Consider the following 22813-nt stretch of genomic DNA (forward strand, 5'->3'; position numbering starts at 1 on the left):
GCTCCGGCCTCGGCCGCTTCCACCTCCTCCGCCTCCGCCGCGGCCCAGCCGGCGCCGCAGCAGCCCGAGGAGGGGGGCGCGGGGCCCGGCGCGTGCAGCCTGCACCTGAGCGAGCGCGCCGACTGGCAGTACTCGCAGCGCGAGCTGGACGCCGTCGAGGTCTTCTTCTCGCGCACCGCCCGGGACAACCGGCTAGGCTGCATGTTCGTGCGCTGCGCGCCCTCCAGCCGCTACACGCTGCTCTTCTCGCACGGCAACGCGGTGGACCTGGGCCAGATGTGCAGCTTCTACATCGGCCTGGGCTCGCGCATCAACTGCAACATCTTCTCCTACGACTACTCCGGCTACGGCGTCAGCTCCGGCAAGCCCTCCGAGAAGAACCTCTACGCCGACATCGACGCCGCGTGGCAGGCGCTGCGCACCCGGTGAGCCCGGCGAGGATCGCCAGGCCTGGCCGGCCGCTGCGAGGGGGCCGGGCTGGCATCCCCTGGGGGCCTCTGGGGCAGCCTGAGGGGAGAGGGACCCTCTTTCGGGGCTGTGGGCGAACAGAGATTTCCTTCCCCCCACGCACACACACACCCCTCCGCGGCCGTGGTGGCTTCTCTTTTCTTTTCCATCCCTGGCTTTCTTTCACTCCCTTCAAGAAGCCCGCCAGCCCTCTGGTTCCTGGAGAGTTCAGATTCGCAGGGTTTTGCCTGCTTTGGCATGCCTGGGTGCCCCCGATCTCCCCGGCTGGGTCTTTTGTGGTTCTGGGCACCACAAGTGGCAGTGTGGGCATGCTTAAATACGGGGCAGAGACAACTTGGTTCGCGTTGAGTTTGTGTGAGCCGGCGGCCAGAGGCTGGAGGGCCTCAGGGTGAAGTGACCTTGGGCAAGGCGCATGAGCTCAAACCTCTTGTTTCCTTCCTTGTAAAGTCAGGGGGCGCGGCGGGAGGGCTTCCAAAATACGTTCCGGTTGTAAAGTGCTCAGCGGGGCCACGTCTGGGCGGCCTTGGAGGGAGCTGGAAGGTCGGGTGGTGTGAAGTTGGACTTCCGGGGCTGAGTAGCTGGCAAGGCGGTCAGGAAGTTTAGCTGGTGGTGGTGAGCCTGGCATCTTTATCAGAAACTTAGTTAAAAAAACAAAAACAAAAAACCCCAGGAGGAGTTCGAATCTTGTGCTTAAAGGGCTTGGGGAATCTCTTGACCTTGAATTAGCATTCACAGGAGGACTAGAAAGTGTTTACTGAGGGAGTCTTTTATGTGCGAGGCACAAATTGGGGGCTTGGTTTTGGGGCTAGACACGGTAAGACCAGCAAACCAAACTTGAGTTTTAGTCTCTAGTTACCCGAAAGTCGGGTAAGTGGGCAAGTCACGTCCACCTGTTTGTGCTCCAGTCTGGGTATCTGTGACTTCACCCCAGCCACCTAGTAGCAGGATGGTGAAAACACCTGAGGTCATGTTTTCTCTGACATCGGATTGCTTCAGATGAAAGAGCCCCCAGAATAGGTATAATTGGCACTGTTAAGCTACTGACAGGTGTCGTCTTTATCTAAAACGTGTTTGCCTGCCACTTGCAGACAGCCAACATTAGTGATTTTTGTCCTCATTCCTGTTCATGCATATGTTCATAAATTATTCTGTGCCTTTCTGGGAAAATGGCCTATCCAACAGGGAAATACTTAGGATTTCATACGTTGCTTATTCACATTCTTCTCCGCAAGTCTTGAAGGACTTTGTTTGGATGAAGCTTTTTGAAAGTGATTTAGGCTGAGGCTGTACAATTCTTGAGACCCCCATGGACTGTAGCCCACCAGGCACCTCTGTCCATGGGAGTCTCCAGGCAAGAATACTGGAGTGAGTGGGTAGCCATTTTCTTCTCCAGAGGATCTGCCTAATCCAGGGATTAAATCTTTGTCTCCTGCATTGGCAGGTGGATTCTTTACTGCTGAGCCACCAGGGAAGCCCCCGAGTCAGAATCTACAAGTAGTTAAAAAGTCACCTGTTTCAATAAAGAGTTTCACATACATATTTGTCACACACGATCGATCACTAGTAGCTGCTGTTGGTCAAGGTATTAAAATAAAGGGTTGGCATTAGATCTTCTTAAAGTGAAACATAATCCCACCTTGAGTAGGTTATTTGGTGAAATTTCTGTAGAATACTGTTCCTATATGTAAGTGTCTAGATTAGAATGAAATCTTTTTCAGACATGAGGCAAATCCTTTGCCCTGAATATGCAGGTGTGTCTGTGTTACAACATACAGGAGACATAATTATTTCCCGGAGACATGTGTCATATGTAATTTAATTATGGGCATGGCTTTGGGTAAGGTTAAATTTTGAATTGTGTGATGGGGTGGCGTTAGTGGTAAAGAACCTGCCTGCCAGTGCAGGAGACATAAGAGATGTAGGTTTAATCCCTGTGTCGCTGGAGGAGGGCATGGTAACCCACTCCAGTGTTCTTTGCTGGAGAATCCCATGGACAGAGGAGCCTGGTGGGCTATGGTCCATAGGGTCCCAAAGAGTTGAACACAACTGAAGTAATTTAGTACACACAGACACACAGCACAAAGCTGAGCACATAGCTCACCTTTGCTCGGAATTTATTTAGTTTTATGCCAGAACTCACATCAAGGTTGATTTACTCACCTGTTAAATAGGCTAGAACTTAAAGGCTAAATGACAATCTTAGGATTTGAAGAAACCTTACACACCTTGTGCTTTTCAAACTTTTTTGATTGTGACCCCACAAGAAGGAACACATTTTATGTTTTGCATCTAGATCAAGCACACATACACAGTCCAGTTCAGTCGCTCAGTCGTGTCTGACTCCTTGCGACCCCATGAATTGCAGCACGCCAGGTCTCCCTGTCTGTCACTAACTCCCGGAGTTCACCCAAACTCTTGTCCATCAAGTCTGTGATGCCATCCAGCCATCTCATCCTCCGTCGTCCCCTTCTCCTCCTGCCCCCAATCCCTCCCAGCATCAGAGTCTTTTCCAATGAATCAACTCTTCGCATGAGGTGGCCAAAATATTGGAGTTTCAGCTTTAGCATCAGTCCTTCCAAAGAACACCCAGGACTCATCTCCTTCAGAATGGACTGGTTGGATCTCCTTGCAGTCCAAGGGACTCTCAAGAGTCTTCTCCAACACCACAGTTCAAAAGCATCAATTCTTCAGTGCTCTATATATTTGAAGCAAATGTCTCACAAAGCAGTAGTTTTGCCTGTGAGCACTACACATGTAGACTATGTTTTGTTTTCTTTTTTTTTAAGAAGCAGAAAAAGAATGCAGGCTGGGAAGGACTAAGTTAATTTACCTTCTCATTTATGGATACTGTCCTTATGCACCCTCATTTGACAGAGGCTCAAGGAAGATCGGGAAGGTCTCCTGATTGCTAGTTTAGGACTGTTTCCACATTACCATGCAGTCTGATTTATCACATTTTTCTGGAGGTGCATATACATGTCTCAGTTATTTTAATAGGCTAGGAGTTACTTGACTGTGAAGCTAAGCAATCCCTGAACAGCCTTTCCCCTTGGTCTGCTGTCTGTAGATTTCTGTTCTACTTTGCCTGGAAGATGCCCTCTTCTCCACCCGTTTATGACTCTGTTCAGGTCATGGCCCCGGCAGCAGTACCTCCTACCACATATACGCATTGTTCTATGGCTGATTAGCTCAGATCCCCTTTTCTTTCTTAAAATGTTATTTATTTAATTTTTGGCTGTGCTGGGTCTTCATTGCTATGTGGACTTTTCTCTAGTTGTGGTGAACAGGGCTACTCTAGTTGTGGTGCATGGGCTTCTCATTGTGACGGCTTCTCGTTGCAGCTCCTAGGCTCTAGAGTTGTGGCACGTGGGCTTAGTTGCTCCATGTCATGTGGGATCTTCCTGGATCAGAGATTGAACCAGTGTCTCCTGCATTGGCAGGCAGATTCTTCATCAATGAGCCAGCAGGGAAGCCCCTCACGTCCCCTTTTCTACTCCCAGTCTTCATGCCTTCCTTGGGGAACTTTCTGTTTTCTGATCTGAGGAACCAGGCTGCTCAGAACTCTGATTGGAAAGCCAACGCCATCCTAAATCATTTCCATCTCTGCACTTAGGTTGTTCCCCTAGGAGGACTGTAAGGCCTTCTGGTGCTTGCCTGGCCTTTTGTGTGGGCCCTTTTCCTGTACCCCTCGTTCTCCATCCTGACTGGATCCTGATTGGGTTCATGAGCGCCTGGTGTTCCTGTTCGTTCATCTGCACTAATCACATTGTGTTGCTGTTTCTTGTTGTTTAACTGCATCTCACTAAATTGGAAGTTCCCTGAGGGCAAGCACTTCCTGTCTTCTGTATTCCCAACAACAGGCAAAGTGCCTTAAGATAATAGGAACTCATTAAATATTTGTTTAGTGGTTTGCACATACGGGCACCCCATAAATAAATAGATTCAAATTTTCCTAATTTTTAAGTTGCATCTATTTTACCTCTAGGATCTCGTATCCATGGGCATAATCATAGGCAAAGAGGTTACAATGTATTGGCTCAAAACAAAAATTGTATTGGCTCAAGGTCTGATCCACTTTGCATCCACTATCTCTCATGCTTGCAGCCTTGAAGCATCTCTGTTGGACAACAGAGTAACAGTAACCCTTTTGTATTTCTTTGCATCCTTTCTCCATGTTGATTGGCCAAAATGTTTGCTTGGGTTTTTCAAGATGTGGAAAAATCTGAACAAACTTTTTGGCCCACCCTCTCTGCATGCTCTAGCGATGGGTCCAGTCCTCGGTGGAGGACTTCAAACACAATCACTGCCTGGTGTTTCCATAGGTAAAGGTAGCACATCCCCTAAGTAAGTCGGCAAGTCATCTAAAGTAAGGATTTGGGGAGGAAGTAAACTTGAAGGCAGGAAAGGTGGGTCATTGCTAGTTGGGCAAGAGGTGATTATTTTAAGCATTTGAAAAATGACTGAAACGTATGCATTAGAGAGGTTGGATTTGAAAGGAGGGTATAGACTGAGCTTAGAAGAAAGAAGCTGATGTCTTATAAGGTTCGACTGCTATAGCAAAGTACCGTGGAGTGAGTGGCTTAAAAGCAACACAAATTTGTCAGTGCTGGAGGCTGAAAGTCTTGAGATCAGGGTGTCAGCATGGTCAGGCTCTGGCAAGAACCCTGTTTTTTGGTTGCCAGCTTCTCGTTATGTCCTCACAAGGTGGAAGAGCCAAGGGAGTTTTCTTGGGCTGGTTTATAAGGACTTCCTGGGGGCTCAGTGATGAAGAATCTGCCTGCAATGCAGGAGACCTGGGTTCGATCCCTGCCTGGGTCGAGAAGATCCCTGGAGAAGGGAATGGCAACCAACTCTAGTATTCTTGCTTGGAGAATTCCATGGACAGAGGAGCCTGGCAGGCTACAGTCCATGGGTTCACAAAGAGTCAGACGCAACTGAGGGACTAACACTTTTACTTTTTGTAAGGGCACTCACTGATCCCATTCATATGGGTTTCACCCTCAAGACCTAGTCACCCTTCAAAAGCCCCATGTCCCAAAACATCACCCTGTGGGTTAGATTTCAAGAGATAAATTTTGGGAGTGGGACACGTGCTTACATTCACACACACATAGATACTGTTCAGCCTATGGGCAGTTGGTATTGGAACAGTGAGAGAGACAGTGGAGAATCTAAGCATGGTAGAGGCCTTGAAGGTTGGGACATGTTTTACATTTGAGTTACTGATGCCCTTTACAAGCATGCTGTGTAGCCAAGCAATTGAGGGAGTGAATTGGAGTCACTTAGAAATATCTGTAGAAAGGACACTATGAAAATCATTGCAACCTTATTGGAGGGCAGTGTTGTAATTTGGGTTGGGGGGAAGGGGAGTGATTAATCTGTGCAGGAAAAGCTGCCTGTTGGTTAAGGTGGGATTAAGTAGGCGGATTAAGCCTCCTCAACACACATCCTTTTTGGATGTGAGCAGCTTTAGGCTGCAGAATTGGGGCTTGTGATTCAAGAGGGAGTGAATCAAAATCAAGCTGATTTGAAGGTGTAAACCCAAACAAGCAAATAACTCAAGGAATGAGGTGTAAGTAAAGTGGGGAGAATTTTAGCTGAAACATTTTCATCTAGAGAAACAGGAAAGTAGGGGCATTTATGAGTCAATTTGTTGTTAGTGTTTACCATCACCATCTATAGAAGTTGCTTCATGCAAAAACTGTGGAGGAGAGAGGCATTTGGTAACATTGTCAGAGAAAGCAATGCTGAGAGAGGAAGGTAAATAAGAATTTTCAGGGAATTGCCTGTGGTTCAGTGGTTAGGACTCTGTGCTTTCACTGCAGGGGCCCAGGTTTCACCGCTGGTCACGGAACTAAGATGTCACAAGCAGAGATGCTGGGGGGAAAAAGGACTTACAGTGTCTAGGTACAAAAGTATTAGTTGCTCAGTTGTGTCCTACTGTTTGCAACCCCATGGACCAGGCTCCACTGTCCATGGAATTCTCCAGGCAAGAATACTGGAGTGGGTTGCCATTCCCTTCTCCAGGGGATCTTCCTGACCCAGGGATCAAACTTGGGGCTCCTGCGTTACAGGTGGATTCTTTACGGTCTAAACTGTGACAAGTTACAAAAGACTATTTCCCTTCACTCATTCCTTCTCTCAACTAATGAGCCATTAACCATCAAACACACGTGTATTGATACTGTACTTGTACTGGCCACTAAGATAGTTTCCCTTGCCTATTGTTAATGTGAAACTTTCTTTTTTCTGTGAGACAGATTAGATTTTAGAGAAACTTTAAATGTGTAGCCATGTGTTGCTCTTTTATAACTTTTCCCTTTGTGATTTAAAGGATCCATATAATTGGAAAATCCCTGTCCTGGGAAGACTGTAATGGATACCCTCAGGTAGTGGGCTCTTGAAACGCACCTGCTATTGGTTGTGGGTGTTGTTTACATTTATGAGTCAGGATGGATTTCTCCTGGGAAGAGCCAAACGGTGACTAGTTTCCCAAGCAGGTTAAAGTTAACGACCTAACTTCTTTGTTGTCAGTTTTCTCAGAGGGAATTCTATAGTATGATGGAAGGAAGAATGCTCGTGTTTCTACCTTAGTTTCACTGATTAGGGACAGAGTAAAGAGAATGTTCTGTGAATGGTGTGATACGTGAATGCACAGTGATCTTCCTAGAATGGAAATAGAATAGCAGCTTGACATTCAAGGTAGTCAGTGTGCAAATATCCCACTAATAAGAATGTAATCTTAAGAGCAGACCTGTTGAAACTGACACAGGTGCAGTGTGTTTCTGTGGTTTGCTGTGGCTCCACTCCCCTCCTCCAGTGCTCTTGGACTGTACCTGCTTCTTCAATCCGCCCTCCCCGATCCGTCATTGCTGGGTTTCTCTCTAGCACAGCCAGATTCTGAGCTGTCACCCTTTTCCCACTAAACCTCACTTTCCCATGGTTCTTTTTTTTTTCTAAAATATTTACTTATTTCTTTGGCTGTGCTGGGTTTTGGCTGTAGCATGCAGGATCTTTGTTGTAACCTGTGGGATCTTAGTTCCCTGACTAGGGATCAAACCCAGGCCTCCTGTATTGGGAACTCAGAGTCTTAGCCAGTGACCACCAGGGAATTCCCTCCGATGGTTCTATTTTTCGAGGGGTCTTACTTTCCTTTTGTGAGCCAAGTACCAAAGATCTGACAGGCGTTTTCAGTTTCTGTGTCAATGGTCAATTACTCCTTAATGGGCTTCCTTTTCTAAGCATACTTGTTTTTATTTAGGGCAATATTGGAGGCTCAATCTTATCTAAAATTCAGTCTGAAAACTCTACTGGTACAATGGAATATTGATGGAAAGCCTTCCCCACAATCCCCTTTTTTTCCCTTGAAGTCATTAGAGTGATACTATCCTGAGGTCACTTAGAGCAAATCCTTGACATCACTCCCAACCTTCTGCTACTGCCTGCCTTTCTGTCCCTCTCTCCAAATTAATAACTACTCAACTCATGAGGGCTTCCCAGGTAGCTCAGTGGTAAAGAACCTGCCTGCAGTGCAGGAGACCCAAGTTCAGTCCCTGGGCCAGGAAGATCCCCTGGAGAAGGAAATGTCAACCCACTCCAGTATTCTTGCCTGGGAAATCCTATGGACAGAGGAGCCTGGCAGGCTACACTCCATGGGGCCTCGAAGGAGTCAGACATGACTTAGCAACTAAACAACAACAACTACATATATTAATAACCCCGTATAAGACTCCAGAATCTGCCTTCAGGGATTGTACTGTTCATGGTGGTGGCAGACTTACTCTATCTATTAGATTTTGCTTAAGCCAGTGTTGAGGCCGTAATTCTGCTTCACTTTAAGAAGCCCTGGGTACAAGAATCTGAAGTCTCAACACAGCTGTACTTAGGATATCATTATTTGTGTATTAGAATGATTCCCCACCCCCCACTGCAGGATTGCTTTAAATAATAGGCTTGCTGATTCATAAAAGTTTTAATTTGCGAAAGTGAGATGAGCACAAAACCTTTTGAACTAGGGAAATTAGTTGTAATTCCAACAGTCCCTCTAACCCGTGTTGTCGCCTTGCACAGGGAGGCACCCCACACCCCTGTGCTTTACATTGCATTGTTTTCAAAACAAGGGAGGCGACTGTAGTAAGTTCCCTGCATATGAACCTTTAAGCTGGGAACTTTCAAAGATGCGAACATGCGTTCCATCACCCTCAGGCATGAATGACCTCTCAGCTTGTCCTCCGGCTCCTATTGCTGATGACCCTTCAGCTCTACCATCTCCCACCTCCTCTCTGTCTCTCGATGCCAGCCCTTGTGTGCAGCTGTTGTACTCTACTCCTGTACCTCTCAAGGTACTGTACTACTGTAAGATTTAAATGTTTTATTTTGTGTGTTTTTGTGTGTATCATTGGTGTGAAGAGTATCATAAACCTATGACAGTACAGTACTATATAACCGATTGTGTTAGTTGGGTACCTAGGCTAACTTTGTTGGACTTATGAATGCTTTCCGGAAATGGAACTTGTTCATATGTAGGGGACATACTGTACATGTCTTCTGAGGTGCCTTCTTTAAGTAAGGCTGTGTTTCGTGATTTTTAAGGGAGCGTACCTAATGTTTCTGAATTTGCTTCTCTTGACTACACTGAGAAACGTGGTGGACTCTGTCTCTGCAGTGAATCTCAAGCCTGGCTGCATCTCAGCAGCCCTAGGTAGATATTTTTCGTGTGTGTATGTGTGTCTAGACATATGCATGTATGTGTGTCTGTGTGTGTACATGTATAAAGGAACATGAATTCACATGTGTGTGCATATGTGTATGCTTGCATGCAGCCTCAGTTGAGTTGCGCTCGCCTAGAGACTGTAGTTAAGGATTGGACTCTTTTCAACCCCATGGACTGTAGCCCACCAGGATCCTCTGTCCATGGGATTTCCCAAGCAAGAATACTGGAGGGATTGCAATTTCCTTCTTGAGATCTTATTGACCCAGGGATTGAACCTGGGTCTCCTGCATTGCAGGCAGATTCTTTGCTGTCCCAGCCACCACGGAAGCCCTCATTGGTTAAGACTTGGAGAAAAATGAATGCTAAGGAAGATTTTTTTCATATACTTATATAGTTGGTTTTAGTCAAAGGTCTTTGGTGGCCAGGAATCCACTCATGTGGACCATGTGAGGACACACAGCCCCGCTTATACTTGCAGGATTCCTGAGCCTCTTGGGGACTGAAGCTGGGGGCTCGGAAGCCATCAAGACCCTGGATTCTCACCCTCTCAGCTTCCTCTTTCTGAGCTGGTGTCTCCCATCTCCTCTCTGCGTACCTGCTCCTTCTTTCTACAACAAACCTCTTCATGCTCCTGATCGCTGCGTATCACCTCACCTGCCCCCCAACCCAGCTGTGCTTATTACCTTCCCTCTCCCCACTCATCTGCCCAGGAGCTGGCCTCCCTCTGGCTTCTAGACCCCTCCTTCCCATGCTTGACTCTCCTGTTGTACCCCAGGATGGTAAGGCTGGGGCTGAGGCTGTGTAAGTGGACAGGGCTCCTCCCTTGGGGATGAGGTGAGGCCATGGCCAGGAGCATCAGCTGGCACTTCTGGGCCTCAGTGAGTCCTGCCCCAGCTGGAGAGTGTTGTGCGGGGCAGTCTCCACTCTCCACTCAGCCTGTGTGCCCCATCGTGTGTCTGACCAGAGAGCACGGGCCTTGAAGAACAGATCATAATTAATAGACCTTAAACCAGGTCAGTGGAGCAGTGATGTGGTTGCCTTGTGACCAGCCTCTGGCTCCCTCTCTGAGCCTGGGAATGGAAAATTGTGGACCGATAGGACTCTCCTCTCTAGTCACCTCTCTTCTCTCTGCCCTGCAACTGGGGCTGCTGTGCCAAGTTGATCTGTGGTGTGGGGACAGAATTCTGCACTGCCCATGGAGCACCCAGAGACAGTGGGTGAAGAAGGGAGAAGAGGGGAGCTCCCAAACTCTGCAGGGTTCCACGGACTCCTGTGTCTTAGGATTAGAAGAGATGCCCAGCTTGGAATGATGGAATGACTTAGTCCTTCATTTAGATGATTTATAGCCAGAGCTAATTTCTGGCTCTTCTGTCAAAGTAGCTCAGGCAATGTCTCAAGGGGAACCTGAAGAGGGATGTGACTGCACGCCTTCACTTTCTCTGACATCATTGATAGTTCTGGGCAGAGATTTTTAAATCAAACAGGTATAAGTTCAGGTCCTGCCTAGGCCACTTATTAACTGCTTGACCTCGGGCAAGTTTCCTAACCTTTTTGAACCTCAGTTAAATTTTACCAGGGTGCAGAGTTGACCACTTCACTTCCTGTCTCCTCAGCATCAGGATTATTTGAGGCTGATTATTTTAAGAAACTTGCAGACTCAGGAGAAGCTTTGGAAAACCCAAGTAGATGCTGTTGTTGTTCAGTTGCTCAGTCCTGTCCGACTCTTTGCGACCCCATGGACTGCAGCATGCCAGGCTTCCCTGTTCTTCACCAACTCCAGAGTTTGCTCAAACCGTGCGTTTGAGTCGGTGATGCCATCCAACCATCTCACCCTCTGTGCCCCCCTTCTCCTCCTTCCCTCAGTCTTTCCCAGCATCAGGGACATTTCCATGTATAAAGGAAATCTCCATTTGTAAGGGTGTCTTCCAGGCTGCTCCTGGAAGTTGGGGGGAGGTGACCTTCATCATGAATGCAGAGCTCTCATTGGTGCAGAAGGTGATAATTTAATTTGCATTACAACCTCACCTTTGTTTTCTCTGCTTTGCCTCGTGACCTCCCAGAGAGTATCCCACCACCCTCTTCTTTTGCTTTAGCTGAAGAAGGCATTTAAGGTGAGGGCTTCCACCGTTTCAGAGTTACTCTGTTTTCCTGGGTCTTTCCCATATACACGTGTTATTAAACTTGTTTGCTTTTGTCTTGTTAATCTTTTATCAAGGTTTAATTATTAGACCAGCTAAAGAACCTAGAAAGGAAGAAGAGAAAACTTTCCTGTGCCTACAATGATAACAGTAATAATAATAACAATGACCTTATGTCACATGCTCTAGCAGTGTTTTCCACACAGTCAGAGCACAGCAGACGGGGTGTTTTTGTTGTTTAAGACTCAATGAGCATGAGTTTGAGCAAATTCCTAGAGATAGTGAAGGACAGGGAAGCCTGGTCCTTGGGGTCACAAAGAGTCAGACTCGACTGAGCGACTGAACAGCAACAACAAGATCACTGAGAGCATTAATCACCAGATGCTCAGATCGTGCTGTAGACCACATGCTTTTTTGTAGTTATAGTTTAGTCGCTGAGTCATGTCCGACTCTTTAGGACCCCATGGAGTATAGTACGTGGATCGCCATTTCCTTCTCCAGGGATCTTCCCCACCCAGGGATCGAACTTGCGTCTCTTGTGTCTCCTGCATTGCAGGCCTGTTCTTCACCACTGAGACACCAGGGGAGCCCAGACTGGGCACTTAGATCAGGTGTTAAGGAAATTGCTCCCTCCCTTCTCTCCAGAGATGTAAATAATACCCCGGTCAAGGGAGCTTGGTGGGTGTGGCTATAAAAGAACTGTAAAGGAGTGTTAGTTTTATTTGTGACAAAGGGGAAAGAGCCTCTGAATTTCTTCCTCTGGGCTCGTGGGCTCTAAGTATCATGCTCTGGCTTTGGAGAGTGGTGTGCGTTAGTATTTTAAATCAGATAGCACTTCATCTACTGAGGTGTTTATATCCCTAAAGGAGATCTTAAAAAGAGAGGAAACCATACCTGTAACCCAATACCTCACAATTACTTTGCCAACCCTTCCTCTGCTCTCTTCCCTCACCCTGCTGTTTCCAGGCTTAGCTCTCAGTATTGGAACTTGCATGCTGGGTGAAACAGGATATTTCCTCTCTCTCCAGCACTCATGACATTCTGGTTGCTCTTTATTACTGGGATGACCTTTGATAGATTGTTGCTGTTGTTCAGTCACTAAGTCGTGTCCTACTCTGTGACCCCATGAACTGTAGCACACCAGGCTTCCCTCCCTGTCCTTTACCATCTCCTGGAGTTTGCTCAAACTCTTGTCCATTGAGTCAATGATGCCATCCTACCATCTCATCCTCTGTGTCCCCTTCTCCTCCTGCCCTCAGTCTTTCCCAGCATCAGGGTCTTCTCCAATGGGTTGGCTCTTCACATCAGGTGGCCAGAGTATTGGAGCTTCAACATCAGCCCTTCCAATGAATATTCAGGGTTGATTTCCTTTAGGATTGACTGGTTTGATCTCCTTGCTGTCCAAGGGACTCTTAAGAGTCTTCTCCAGCACCATAATTCAAATGCATCAATTTTTTGGTGCTCAGTCTTTTTTATGGTCCAAGTCTCACATCCATACATGACTACTGGAAAAACCATAGCTTTGACTATACAGACCTTTGTTGGCAAAGTGATGTCTCTGCTTTTTAATATGTTGTCTAATATCAATATATAGAGGTATCTTTATTTCCAAAAGTTGGTCTAGGGACCTGAATGCACAGATTTCCTTCTGAAATATGAATACTCCCATGATGCCTTGTACCAGAGATCTCATATTGAGTTTTCAAGGCTCTGTAAAATGGAGCTCATTGATAACTTCCACAATATTGATTTACTTCAGAGTGTTAAAACCATGGCACCATGGTGAAACTGGAAACCTGTTTCCAGAAAGCCTCAGCCATTCGCATTCAGTGCTCAGACCAACAGTTAACTGTGGTGTGTCATTGATTTGTTGGGTCACTGAGAACAGTCAGTCACCTCAAGATTACTTATTAACCGAGCACTGCTTAAATCCTCGGATGGAAAAGGAACACAAAGAACCTCCGATGCTGATTATTAGTTTGTTCCTTTAGTTTATGTTTTTATATCTAAAAAAAAATTTTTTTTTTCTTTTTTGGCCATGATGCTTGGCGTCTGGGATCTTAGTTCCCTGACTTGGGATCCAGCCATAGTCTCTTGCATTTGAAGTACAGAGTCTTAACCACTGGACCACCAGAGAAATCCTCAGTTTACATTTTTAAATGGGCAGTTACATTGGAGGAAAAATGCAGAGCAAGCCTTTATTCAGAGTATATTCGCAAAGAGGGAGTTTGCAGACGGTAATTATAACTGCTGGCTAACACCTCCATTATTTTTATTATGGTTGGTAATCACATGAGAATTCTAACTTACCCAAAACTGTTGTTAGTGATTGTCATTGGAGAGAACCAGACCTATGCAGTGATAATTATATTGACTATGAAGGTCTGTGATACCAGAACAAGATTCTTATACATGGGTTTAACTAGAGCAACTTGATTTATCCCTGTTGTCGTAAATAATGCAAGGATATTTCAGGATCTCTGAATTCAGAATTTGAATTTGAATTTGAATTCCCCTGCAGTGCTTTAGATATGTGATGATGGGGGCTTGGACCAGAGTGGTAACAGCAGAGGTGGAGGGACGAGCTCAGATATGGATGTTTCTTTAAAGGCAGAAGCAGCAGTATATGCTGGTGGCACCCCACTCCAGTGTTCTTGCCTGGAGAATCCTAGGGACAGCGGAGCCTGGTGGGCTGCCGTCTATGGGGTCGCACAGAGTTGGACAGGACTGAAGCGACTTAGCAGCAGCAGCAGTGAGCAAGGGAGTGCGTGGCTGATGCCACTCGAACAACAGGAAACTTAAGAGTTGCAGTTGATTAAGGTTGTGGGTGGGGGTGTAAGTAAGTGGTTCAGGATAGGGGGCAGGGGAGGTCAGGAGTCTAGCGTCGGATCCAGTGAGTCTGAGGTACCTATCAGACTTCTTTTTTAAAAAACAATTTTATTTATATATTTATTTTCATTTTTGGCTGTGCTGGGTCTTTGTTGCTGCATGGGCTTTTTTCTAGTCGTGGTGAGCAGGGGCTGCTCTCTAGTTGCTGTGCACAGACTTCTCTTGTTATGGAGCAGAGGCTCTAGGACCCGTGAGCTCAGTAGTTGTGGCTCCCAGGCTCTAGAGCACAGGCTCAGTAGTTGTGGCACTCAGGCTTAGTTCCTCATGGCATGTGGGATCTTCCCTGATCTGGGATGGAACACCTGTCTCCTGCATTGGCAGACAGATTCTTTGCCACTGAGCCACCGGGGAAGCCCCACACATCAGACTTCTCAGTGGAGATGAAGAGCAGACAGTAGGGTGTAAGTCCAGTTCAGGAATGAAGTCTGGACTGCAGATAAATTTGGGCATCGTCCCTTCCAAGAGGGAAAGCAGTTAAACCAAAAACAAACTTGGGAGAACTGGCATTGTCCCTGGGGTAGCCCTGCCTCTGCCACCTCCTTGCCAAGGTCACCCCATGCTGCTGCTGCTGCTGCTGCTAAGTCACTTCAGTCGTGTCCGACTCTTAGCAACCCCATGGACTGCAGCCCACCAGGGTCCTCCATCCATGGGATTTTCCAGGCAAGAGTACTGGAGTGGGGTGCCATTGCCTTCTCCAAGTCACCCCATAACAGCCTATTTAGGCCTTTCATCTGGTTTTGCCAGGCCCCTGAACAAACCCAGCATGGGAGGGTCAGATGTTCCGGTGGGTGACTAGTCTCCCCAGGAGACTTGGGCTTCCCTGGTGGCTCAGATGGTAAAGAATCTTCCCACAGTACCGGGGACATGGGTTTGATCCCATGGTCATGGGGTCGCAGAAGAGTCAGACATGACTGAGCAGCTAACAGTCTCCCCAGGAGACATCCCCGTGGCATCAAGCTGTATATGTTCTGCTTACTTGAGTTGTGGCTCTTTGGTCACTTTCTGTCCCTGGGGAGTGATCACTGATCTTGCCTGCCATCTCTTCTGAGGAACTGGGAGAGCAGCTTGATGGCTCCGAGCTTGCCGAGCACCCCTAGCAGCCTGCAGAAGGCTCTGCTTGCTCCTGTGTTCTGTGGTCCTCCCAGGGGGCCCATCATTACCGTCTGCTTCCTGGCTTCTCCTGGACCATCTTCTGAAAACCCTGATGCTGACTCAGATGGACCCGAGTTTACACATCTTGTGTAAAATGTGAGAGTATCATAGTCACTTTAGCAGGATTAAGTATGGTGAAGATGACAGTTTTAATTTGCATAATCCCTCCGCCAACCTATTTCCATTTATTTTCTCTCTGAACTGAAAATGGAACAAGAGTTTCTTTTCTTTTTTAAAATAAATATTTGTTTGTTTATTTGGTTGCGTCGGTTCTTAGTTGTGGAGCTCAGGTTTCAGGGCGTGTGGGCTCAGTAGTTGCAGTACTAAGGCTTAGTTGCCCCATTGCATGTGGGATCTTAGTTCCCCGACCAGGGATCAAAGCCACGTACCCTGCGTTGGGAGGCAGATCCTCAATCACTGGTCCACTAGGGAGGTCCTCGAGACAAAAGTTTCTTGGGGACATTTATAGACATCTTTAACTTCTAAATTCCATCCTTGTATTATTTTTGAGTCATTCTCCCATCCTCCCTTTGACTCAAGGATTGCAAAGCTAATTAATTCACACCCCAGACAACTGGAATCTAAATCTTTCAGGACTTGTCTCTTCCATGAGCACCTCTTTTCTGAAAAGTGCTGCTTGGAATAAAAGACTGTATGTTTATGGGAGAAAAACATGTCTTGACTTTTCTGTGTCTTTATCTGGTATGCCCTTGTCAGGCCAGCACAGGCTGTTCAGAATCCACCCCACCCCACTCCCACTGACTGGTCTCCTCTGCACAACCTTGCCAACCAGGCAGCCACCCCTCTCTGTCCTCCCAGAACTCTGATTATACGTCTGTACTAGCTCTCATCACCTGGTCGTTGGTTTGTTCTGTCTGACTCCTGCAAGAACGTAAGAATGTAATCTCCTTGGGGCTTCCCTGGCAGTCCAGTGGCTAGGACTCCACACTAACAATGCAGGGAGCATGGGTTCCATCCCTGGTCTGGGAAATAAGATCCTGTAAGATGTGGCAAAAAAAAAGAGAGCGTGGGTTCCATCCCTGGTCTGGGAAATAAGATCCTGTAAGATGTGGCAAAAAAAAAGAAAGAAAGGAGGGAAGGAATGGAGGGAGGGAGGGAGAAAGGAAGAAAATAATGCGATCTTTTTGAGGACACGGCCAGACTGACTTTTGCTTGCACAGAAACCCCAGTACAACACTCCTTGTGTTGTACCAAAGACCACTGAGTGTCATCAAAGCAGTAAGGAGAATGATTGGGTGCAGGAGGGGGTGATGGGTGGGCGGTGTTTTTACTGAGGCCTCTTTCTTTGCAGGTTTAAGATTCAGAGTCTTAATCTCCTTTGCTTGCACCACCGGTTATCTGTGGCCGCCCCAGCTTTCCCTGCAGAAGGGCATGGCAACCCACTCCAGTATTCTTGCCTGGAGAATCCCATGGACAGAGGAGCTTGGTGGGCTACAGTCCTTAGGGTTGCAGAGAGTCAGACACAACTGAATGACTAACACACACAGCTTCCTGTTGAGGTCTCTCTCCTGAATAGGGTGTGAGTGTCTACCCTAGCTCAGGGGAGGGAGAGGGGCAACTCGGACCCTGGGGACTGAGGTCCTCTCCATAGCCCACCGTCCCCTCCTTCACATGACTGGAAGACAAAGCTGCCTGCAGGGGCCACCCCAAGAAGGGTAGCAGGAGTACTTTGAGGTGATAGGGGGATGTTTGTCTTTCTTGTTGTTGATGGGCCAGGAGTGGCTGCAAGTCTACCTGCTGTCAAAGTACACGCCCCCAGTCCTCCACACATGTACTGATGACCAGCTCATGTTTTTAAAAGACTTGGAGAAGGTGGTTGTGGCTGCTATTGTTGAGGAATATGTATCTTTTTCATCTCAGCTGACAAATGAGAGAAAGCAGAACGGGAGAAAAGTGTCCGTCCAATTCCACTGACTGCCTCCCTGTTGTCTTCATTTCCAGAGGTCCTTGAGACTTCTACACTAGCTATTTTTCCCCCCTTGCCATTTTTTAAAAAAACTTTTATGATTGTTGCTGTTCGGTCACCAAGTCGTGTCTGACTCTTTGCCACCCCATAGACTGCAGCATTCCAGGCTTCCCTGTCCTTCACTATCTCATAGAATTTGCTCAGATTCATGTCCATTGAGTCAGTAATGCCATCCAACCATCTCATCTTCTGCTGCCCTCTTCTCCTATTGCCTTCCAGTCTTTCTCAGCATCAGAGTCTTTTCCAGTGAGTGGGCTCTTGCTATCAGGTGGCCAAAGTATTGAAGCTTCAGCATCAGTCCTTCCAATGAATAGTCAGGGTTGATTTCCTTTAGGATTGACTAAATCAATTTGATCTCCTTGCAGTCCAAGGGACTCTCAGGAGTCTTCTCTTTATTATGATATACAAGGCAAATAAAATATTAAACACCATGTCTTTCTCACCCACCTTCAACTGCTATCAACATTCTGCCATTCTTATAGCATCTGTATACTTCAACCCACGCTCCCTCCTTACTCTTTTGTCATTATTTTATAATAGGTCTCTCTTTTTTTTTTAAAGGAAAAATCTACATCTTTGAAATGCACAAATCCTAGCTGTCTGCCTCCCAGTAACATCTTCTTGCTGTCTGCATCAGCCTGTGATGAGCTAGCTGCAGACACGAGCTTTTCCTGGTGTGCTCTGGTATTGTACCATCTTTGGAGCATGGATTGCCTTGTAAGAATAAATTTAAGGAAGATATTAAGTAGATTTAATACCAAATATTTATCAAAGAAAAGGTTTTGGAGTCTTGACCCTTGGTTTCAACACCAGTGTTATAAAGATAGAAAAGTTGGGGACCCCAGAATGTGTTCCATTTATTTAGAAATAGTAGGTTACAGTTAATATATATATATCTTTTTCCTTTTTTGGCCACACCATGTATCTTGTGGGATCTCAGTTTCCAAACAAGGGACTGAACCCAGGCCGTGGTAGTGAAAGCCAGGAATCCTAACCACTAGGCCACCAGAGAACCCCCTAAGGTACAGTTAAAAGATCACTGATCTGGAGCTAAGAGATGGTGGCTTCTAGGCCACCATTGGGATATCCAGTTCCATGGCCTGGAAAGTCAGGTAATGTCTTTGGGCCTCACTTTTTCTCCATTTATAAGAAGGTGGTTTGCATTAAATGTCAGTTCTGGTTTAACCATCATTCCTGGGTTGTCTGTGTTGTGCTAAGCACATTACACTCAGTACATTATTTTAATCATCAACATATCTGTAAGGTAGAAACTGTTATCTCCACTTGCAGGAGATCCAGATTCAATCCCTGGGTCAGGAAGATCCCTTGGAGAAGAAAATGGCAACCCACTCCAGTACTCTTGCCTAGAGAATCCCATGGACAGAGGAGCTTCGCAGCCTACAGTCCATGGGATGGCAAAGAGTCGGACATGACTGAGCGACCAACATATACCAAGATTTGAAAACTGAGGACCAGCAGGGAGGAATGACTTGTCCCAGGGGCAAACGGAGACACAGGTCACACAGGGTCACACAGAGATGATATTGTGGACCCTGTCATCTTGACCCTGGACCCTGGGGCTCTGGTTCTGAAATCACAGTATTCTCTGTTACTCCTCTACCAAGGTGATGGGGTGGGGTAAGCATCATCCAGGATGCTCAAGACTTGTATGTTGGGATGTGCAAAGAAAATACCAGAACTTATATTTCTGCTTGCTATTTATTTATTCTTAATTTTTATTGGGGTATAGTTGCTTTACAATGTTGTATTAGTTTCTACTGTACAGCAAGTACGCACATATCTCTTTTTTTGGATTTGCTTCCCGTCTAGGTCACCACAGGGTACTGAGTAGAGTTCCCTGTGCTATAGAGTAGATTTTCATCAGTTGTCTATTTTATACACAGTAGTATATATATGTTGGGCTTCCTTATGTTCATCCCAATCTCCCAATTCATCCCACCTCTCTTTCCCCCGCTTGGTATCCATACGATTGTTCTCTGTCTGTGTTTCTGTTTCTGCTTTGCAAATAAAATCATCTATACCATTTTATTAGATTCCTGCTATTTTTCAATTTATGTTTTTGTTTTAAATGTTCATAAGATTTTATAGTGTTTTAAAGCATGTATATATAAGTTTTATACATCTTACACATGTACACTAGGAGTACATGTTCTCATTTTTATGAAAAAGGATGCATGATGAAAAGTGGACAACAGTGTTCTAGATTAATATGGTTACTTAATAGATTTTGATCTCTTTTCTCAGAATTGTAGGATCTGAGCATGATGAGAAATTAGCATTTTTAGAAGTGGCAGTCCTTGGGCAAACTGAGTGTCTGATGTGTCAGGTGTTTGGCCAGACACTTGGTACAGTCTTGCATTGTTACCAGATCTTCTACTTCTACAGAACCAGAAAATCTTTAGTTGGCATTTAAAGGATAACTGAATATCCCCAGAGAAGTGCCTTGCTCCTCCCTCCTCCACCCCACCCCCAACATAGAATTCAGTGCTTTTGTCTAATGGTATTCTGAAAACAAAAAACAAACAAACAAAAAAAAGCCTCCTGAACCTTTGGAAATCAAATGAAAGAAAGAATAGAAATGATTCTTTCCTATTGAGATGTCCACTCAGGTTCTTTTCAGCACTTGGATTGGATAGTCCTCACTAATTCGCTTTTGTTGTACGGATCCTGCTAAAGTGAAGGTGGCTGAGGATGAGGACACAGAACCCTTGATAACTCTCGGGAAGCTCCATGGTGCAGAGCAAGGACAGAGCAGCCCAACATCCTGGGTTTGAAACCTACCTGTGCGTTTCTTCTGTGACTTGGTCTCCTCTTCTGTAAAATGGAGAATGATAGTTGTATATGCAGTCGTGTTCGTTATGAGTAGTAAATCAGTAAATGTAAAGTGCTTGTATGTAAGTTTGTTCATATGGATTTTTAAAAATCTGAAAAGAAAGAGGGAAAGAAAAGGAAAAAGTTTATATCAATAGTAGATATCCTTTATTTTAAAGATTTGAAAAATAGCTTACTGTATTTCTAAAGGGTTTTGTAATCTCCAAAGTACTATCCCAGACAGTCTTTGTTCCTGAGAATAGCTCTATGAGAAAGACAGGAGAGACAGTTATCACTACTTGATACAAAGATAGAAGGAAGTGGAGGAGGAGAAAACGACTTACATCACCCGGTGTGGCTGTTAAGTAGCAAGTGCTTGGTTTCAGTATATTTCTTTTGACTTTAAAAATGTTCTAAGGCTTCCTCTTCAATTTGTTGCCATTAGAAATTACTTCCACAGTTGTTTTCTAATGATTTTGTCAGCTGTGTGCAAATATTCCAGCAACATAGTCTTGCCATGTTTGATGCCACCCTCCTTTTAAAGGTATATATTTTTTAATATGACCATTTTTTTTTAAGTCATTATTGAATTTGTTGCAATAGTGCTTCTGTTTTATGTTTTGTTTTTCTGTCTGCAAGGTATGTGGGATCTTCGGTCCCTGACCAGGTATCAAACAGCACCCCTTGCGATGGAAAGAGATATCTTAACCACTGGGCTGCCTGGGAAGTTCCACCCCCACCTCCCTCCCTTTTTAAAGCACTATTGAGCTTTCTTTCTCATTCTTCTCTTTAATTTCATTCCCCAAATTGGTTCTAAGGAGCCATTATGACCTATTTTAAATAATAGAACAGTGTTTTATTCCCGAGCGTTTTAAAGTTGAACCAGTTTTTCCAATGGAATGGCAGAAATTCTCTTTGTAGATGGAAAGTGAAAATCCTTAAAAATTCATCTGAGATTTATTGACCTGGCCTGGAGGGATAACTACAGAGTGGGGTTCTTATCCTCAGGAGCTTGAATTATCATTGCACATGGTTTCCTGGAGTCACGTCCCCTGCTCTCCCCCAAGGATATAGGGTGTTTATCACAACCAGCTGCTTAAGAGCCTACTACTTGGCAGTTTTTAATAAGGGTTTACTGACTTAAGCCCAGACTGGATCTGGACAAGTTTCTGTCTCAACAATCACAGGACAAGTATTAGTAAGATAAGTCCTCTGACCCTATTGGAAATCTCTCTGCTTTATGAGTTCTTATCAGGCTCTAGGTCCCTTATAATTTCTTGGAAATAAGAGGGTCTCTGACCCACTCCAGTGTTCTTGCCTGGAGAATCCCAGAGACTGGGGAGCCTGGTAGGCTGTCATCTCTAGAGTCGCACAGAGTCAGACACGACTGAAGTGACTTAGCAGCAGTAGCAGCAGCAGCTGACCCTAGGAGAGGCTCTTGCAGTAGAAGAGTTATATCCACAGCATTATAGATTTCTTGGCAGAATGGATCCCTGGTGTAAGACAGCATTCATAAGGAAAATCATTTTTAATCCTTTCCTTCTCCTCTCATGCCACTAAAGTTTAGTCTTCTTGAATTATGGCCAGAGATATGAAACAGCATGATCATTTCTCTGGTTAACTGTGCTGTGTTCTATAAGTCCATTACATTTCTGTGTGTGTGTGTGTGTGTGTGTGTTAGTTTCTCAGTTGTGTCCAACTCTCTGTGACCCCATGGACTGTAGCCTGCCAAGCTACTCTGTCCATGGGATTCTCCAGGCAAGAATGCTGGAGTGAGTTGCTATTCCCGGGAAGGGAATCTTCCCGACCCAGGGATTGAACCCGGGTCTCCTACATGGCAGGCAGATTCTTCATAATCTGAGCCACCAGGTAGACCCTTAGGGTATACAGTCAGATAGATGATCCTTGGAAGGGACATGAGAACTGGAATGATCTGGTGTATCCCTAATGCCAGTTCATGATGTAAGAAGACACTCTGACTTGTTCAAAGCAAAATAAGGAAAAGGCAATGCAGGTTTCCAGTAGCTGGATGTATTTAAAGGTCCAATATTCTGAGATTTTTGCCACTCTTGCTTTTGTTGTTAAAATCTTCTTTAAAATTACAGTTAAGCCCCCTGCATATATGAATGAGTTCTGTTTTAAGAGTGCATTTCTAAGTCCAATTTGCTTGTAAGTCCAACAAAGTGAGTGAGCTTAGGTACCCAAGTAACACAATCGGCTATGTAGTATTGTACTGTAATAGGTTTATAATACATTCGCATCTTTGAAAGTTTGCAACTTCAAGGTTCGTATGTAGGGGACTTACTGTATTTTATTTGGCAACCTAAACCATTTCCCTATTTTATGGGCATAGGAAAGGAAGGGGCAGCTGGGCTTATGTCTAAAATCTAGAAATCCGGGAGCTACTCAGTTGTCTAACTCATAATTCCTTTAGGAAGTTATTTTAATTTCTATCATCAAGTGCAAAATTTGATTCATCATAAAGTTCTTAGTATACTTTTATGATCTGCTATCAATTAATTCATCTGTTTAATGTTTGTTTTAGTAATAAGTATCCCAAAGCTTTACCTTAAAGGGTAAAAGCCAGGGAAATGACAGCAATTTCCCTCTAACCATCTGGTCCCTGTCTCGCTG

The 22813-nt window shown here is 45.4% G+C and overlaps 1 protein-coding gene across 1 annotated transcript in view; it reads left to right on the top strand.

The window, feature by feature from the left end:
* Positions 1 to 22813, top strand: part of ABHD17C (abhydrolase domain containing 17C) — a gene marked incomplete at its 5' end in the record, with an annotated part of 54478 nt that continues 31665 nt past the window's right edge. Inside the window, one exon of the mRNA XM_010843393.1 lies at positions 1 to 425. Within this exon, the coding sequence (XP_010841695.1) occupies positions 1 to 425 (425 nt within the window). The remainder of the gene's footprint in view (positions 426 to 22813) is intronic.

Source organism: Bison bison, unplaced genomic scaffold (assembly GCF_000754665.1).
Source record: "Bison bison bison isolate TAMUID 2011002044 unplaced genomic scaffold, Bison_UMD1.0 scf7180017864181, whole genome shotgun sequence".
NCBI lineage: Eukaryota > Metazoa > Chordata > Mammalia > Artiodactyla > Bovidae > Bison > Bison bison.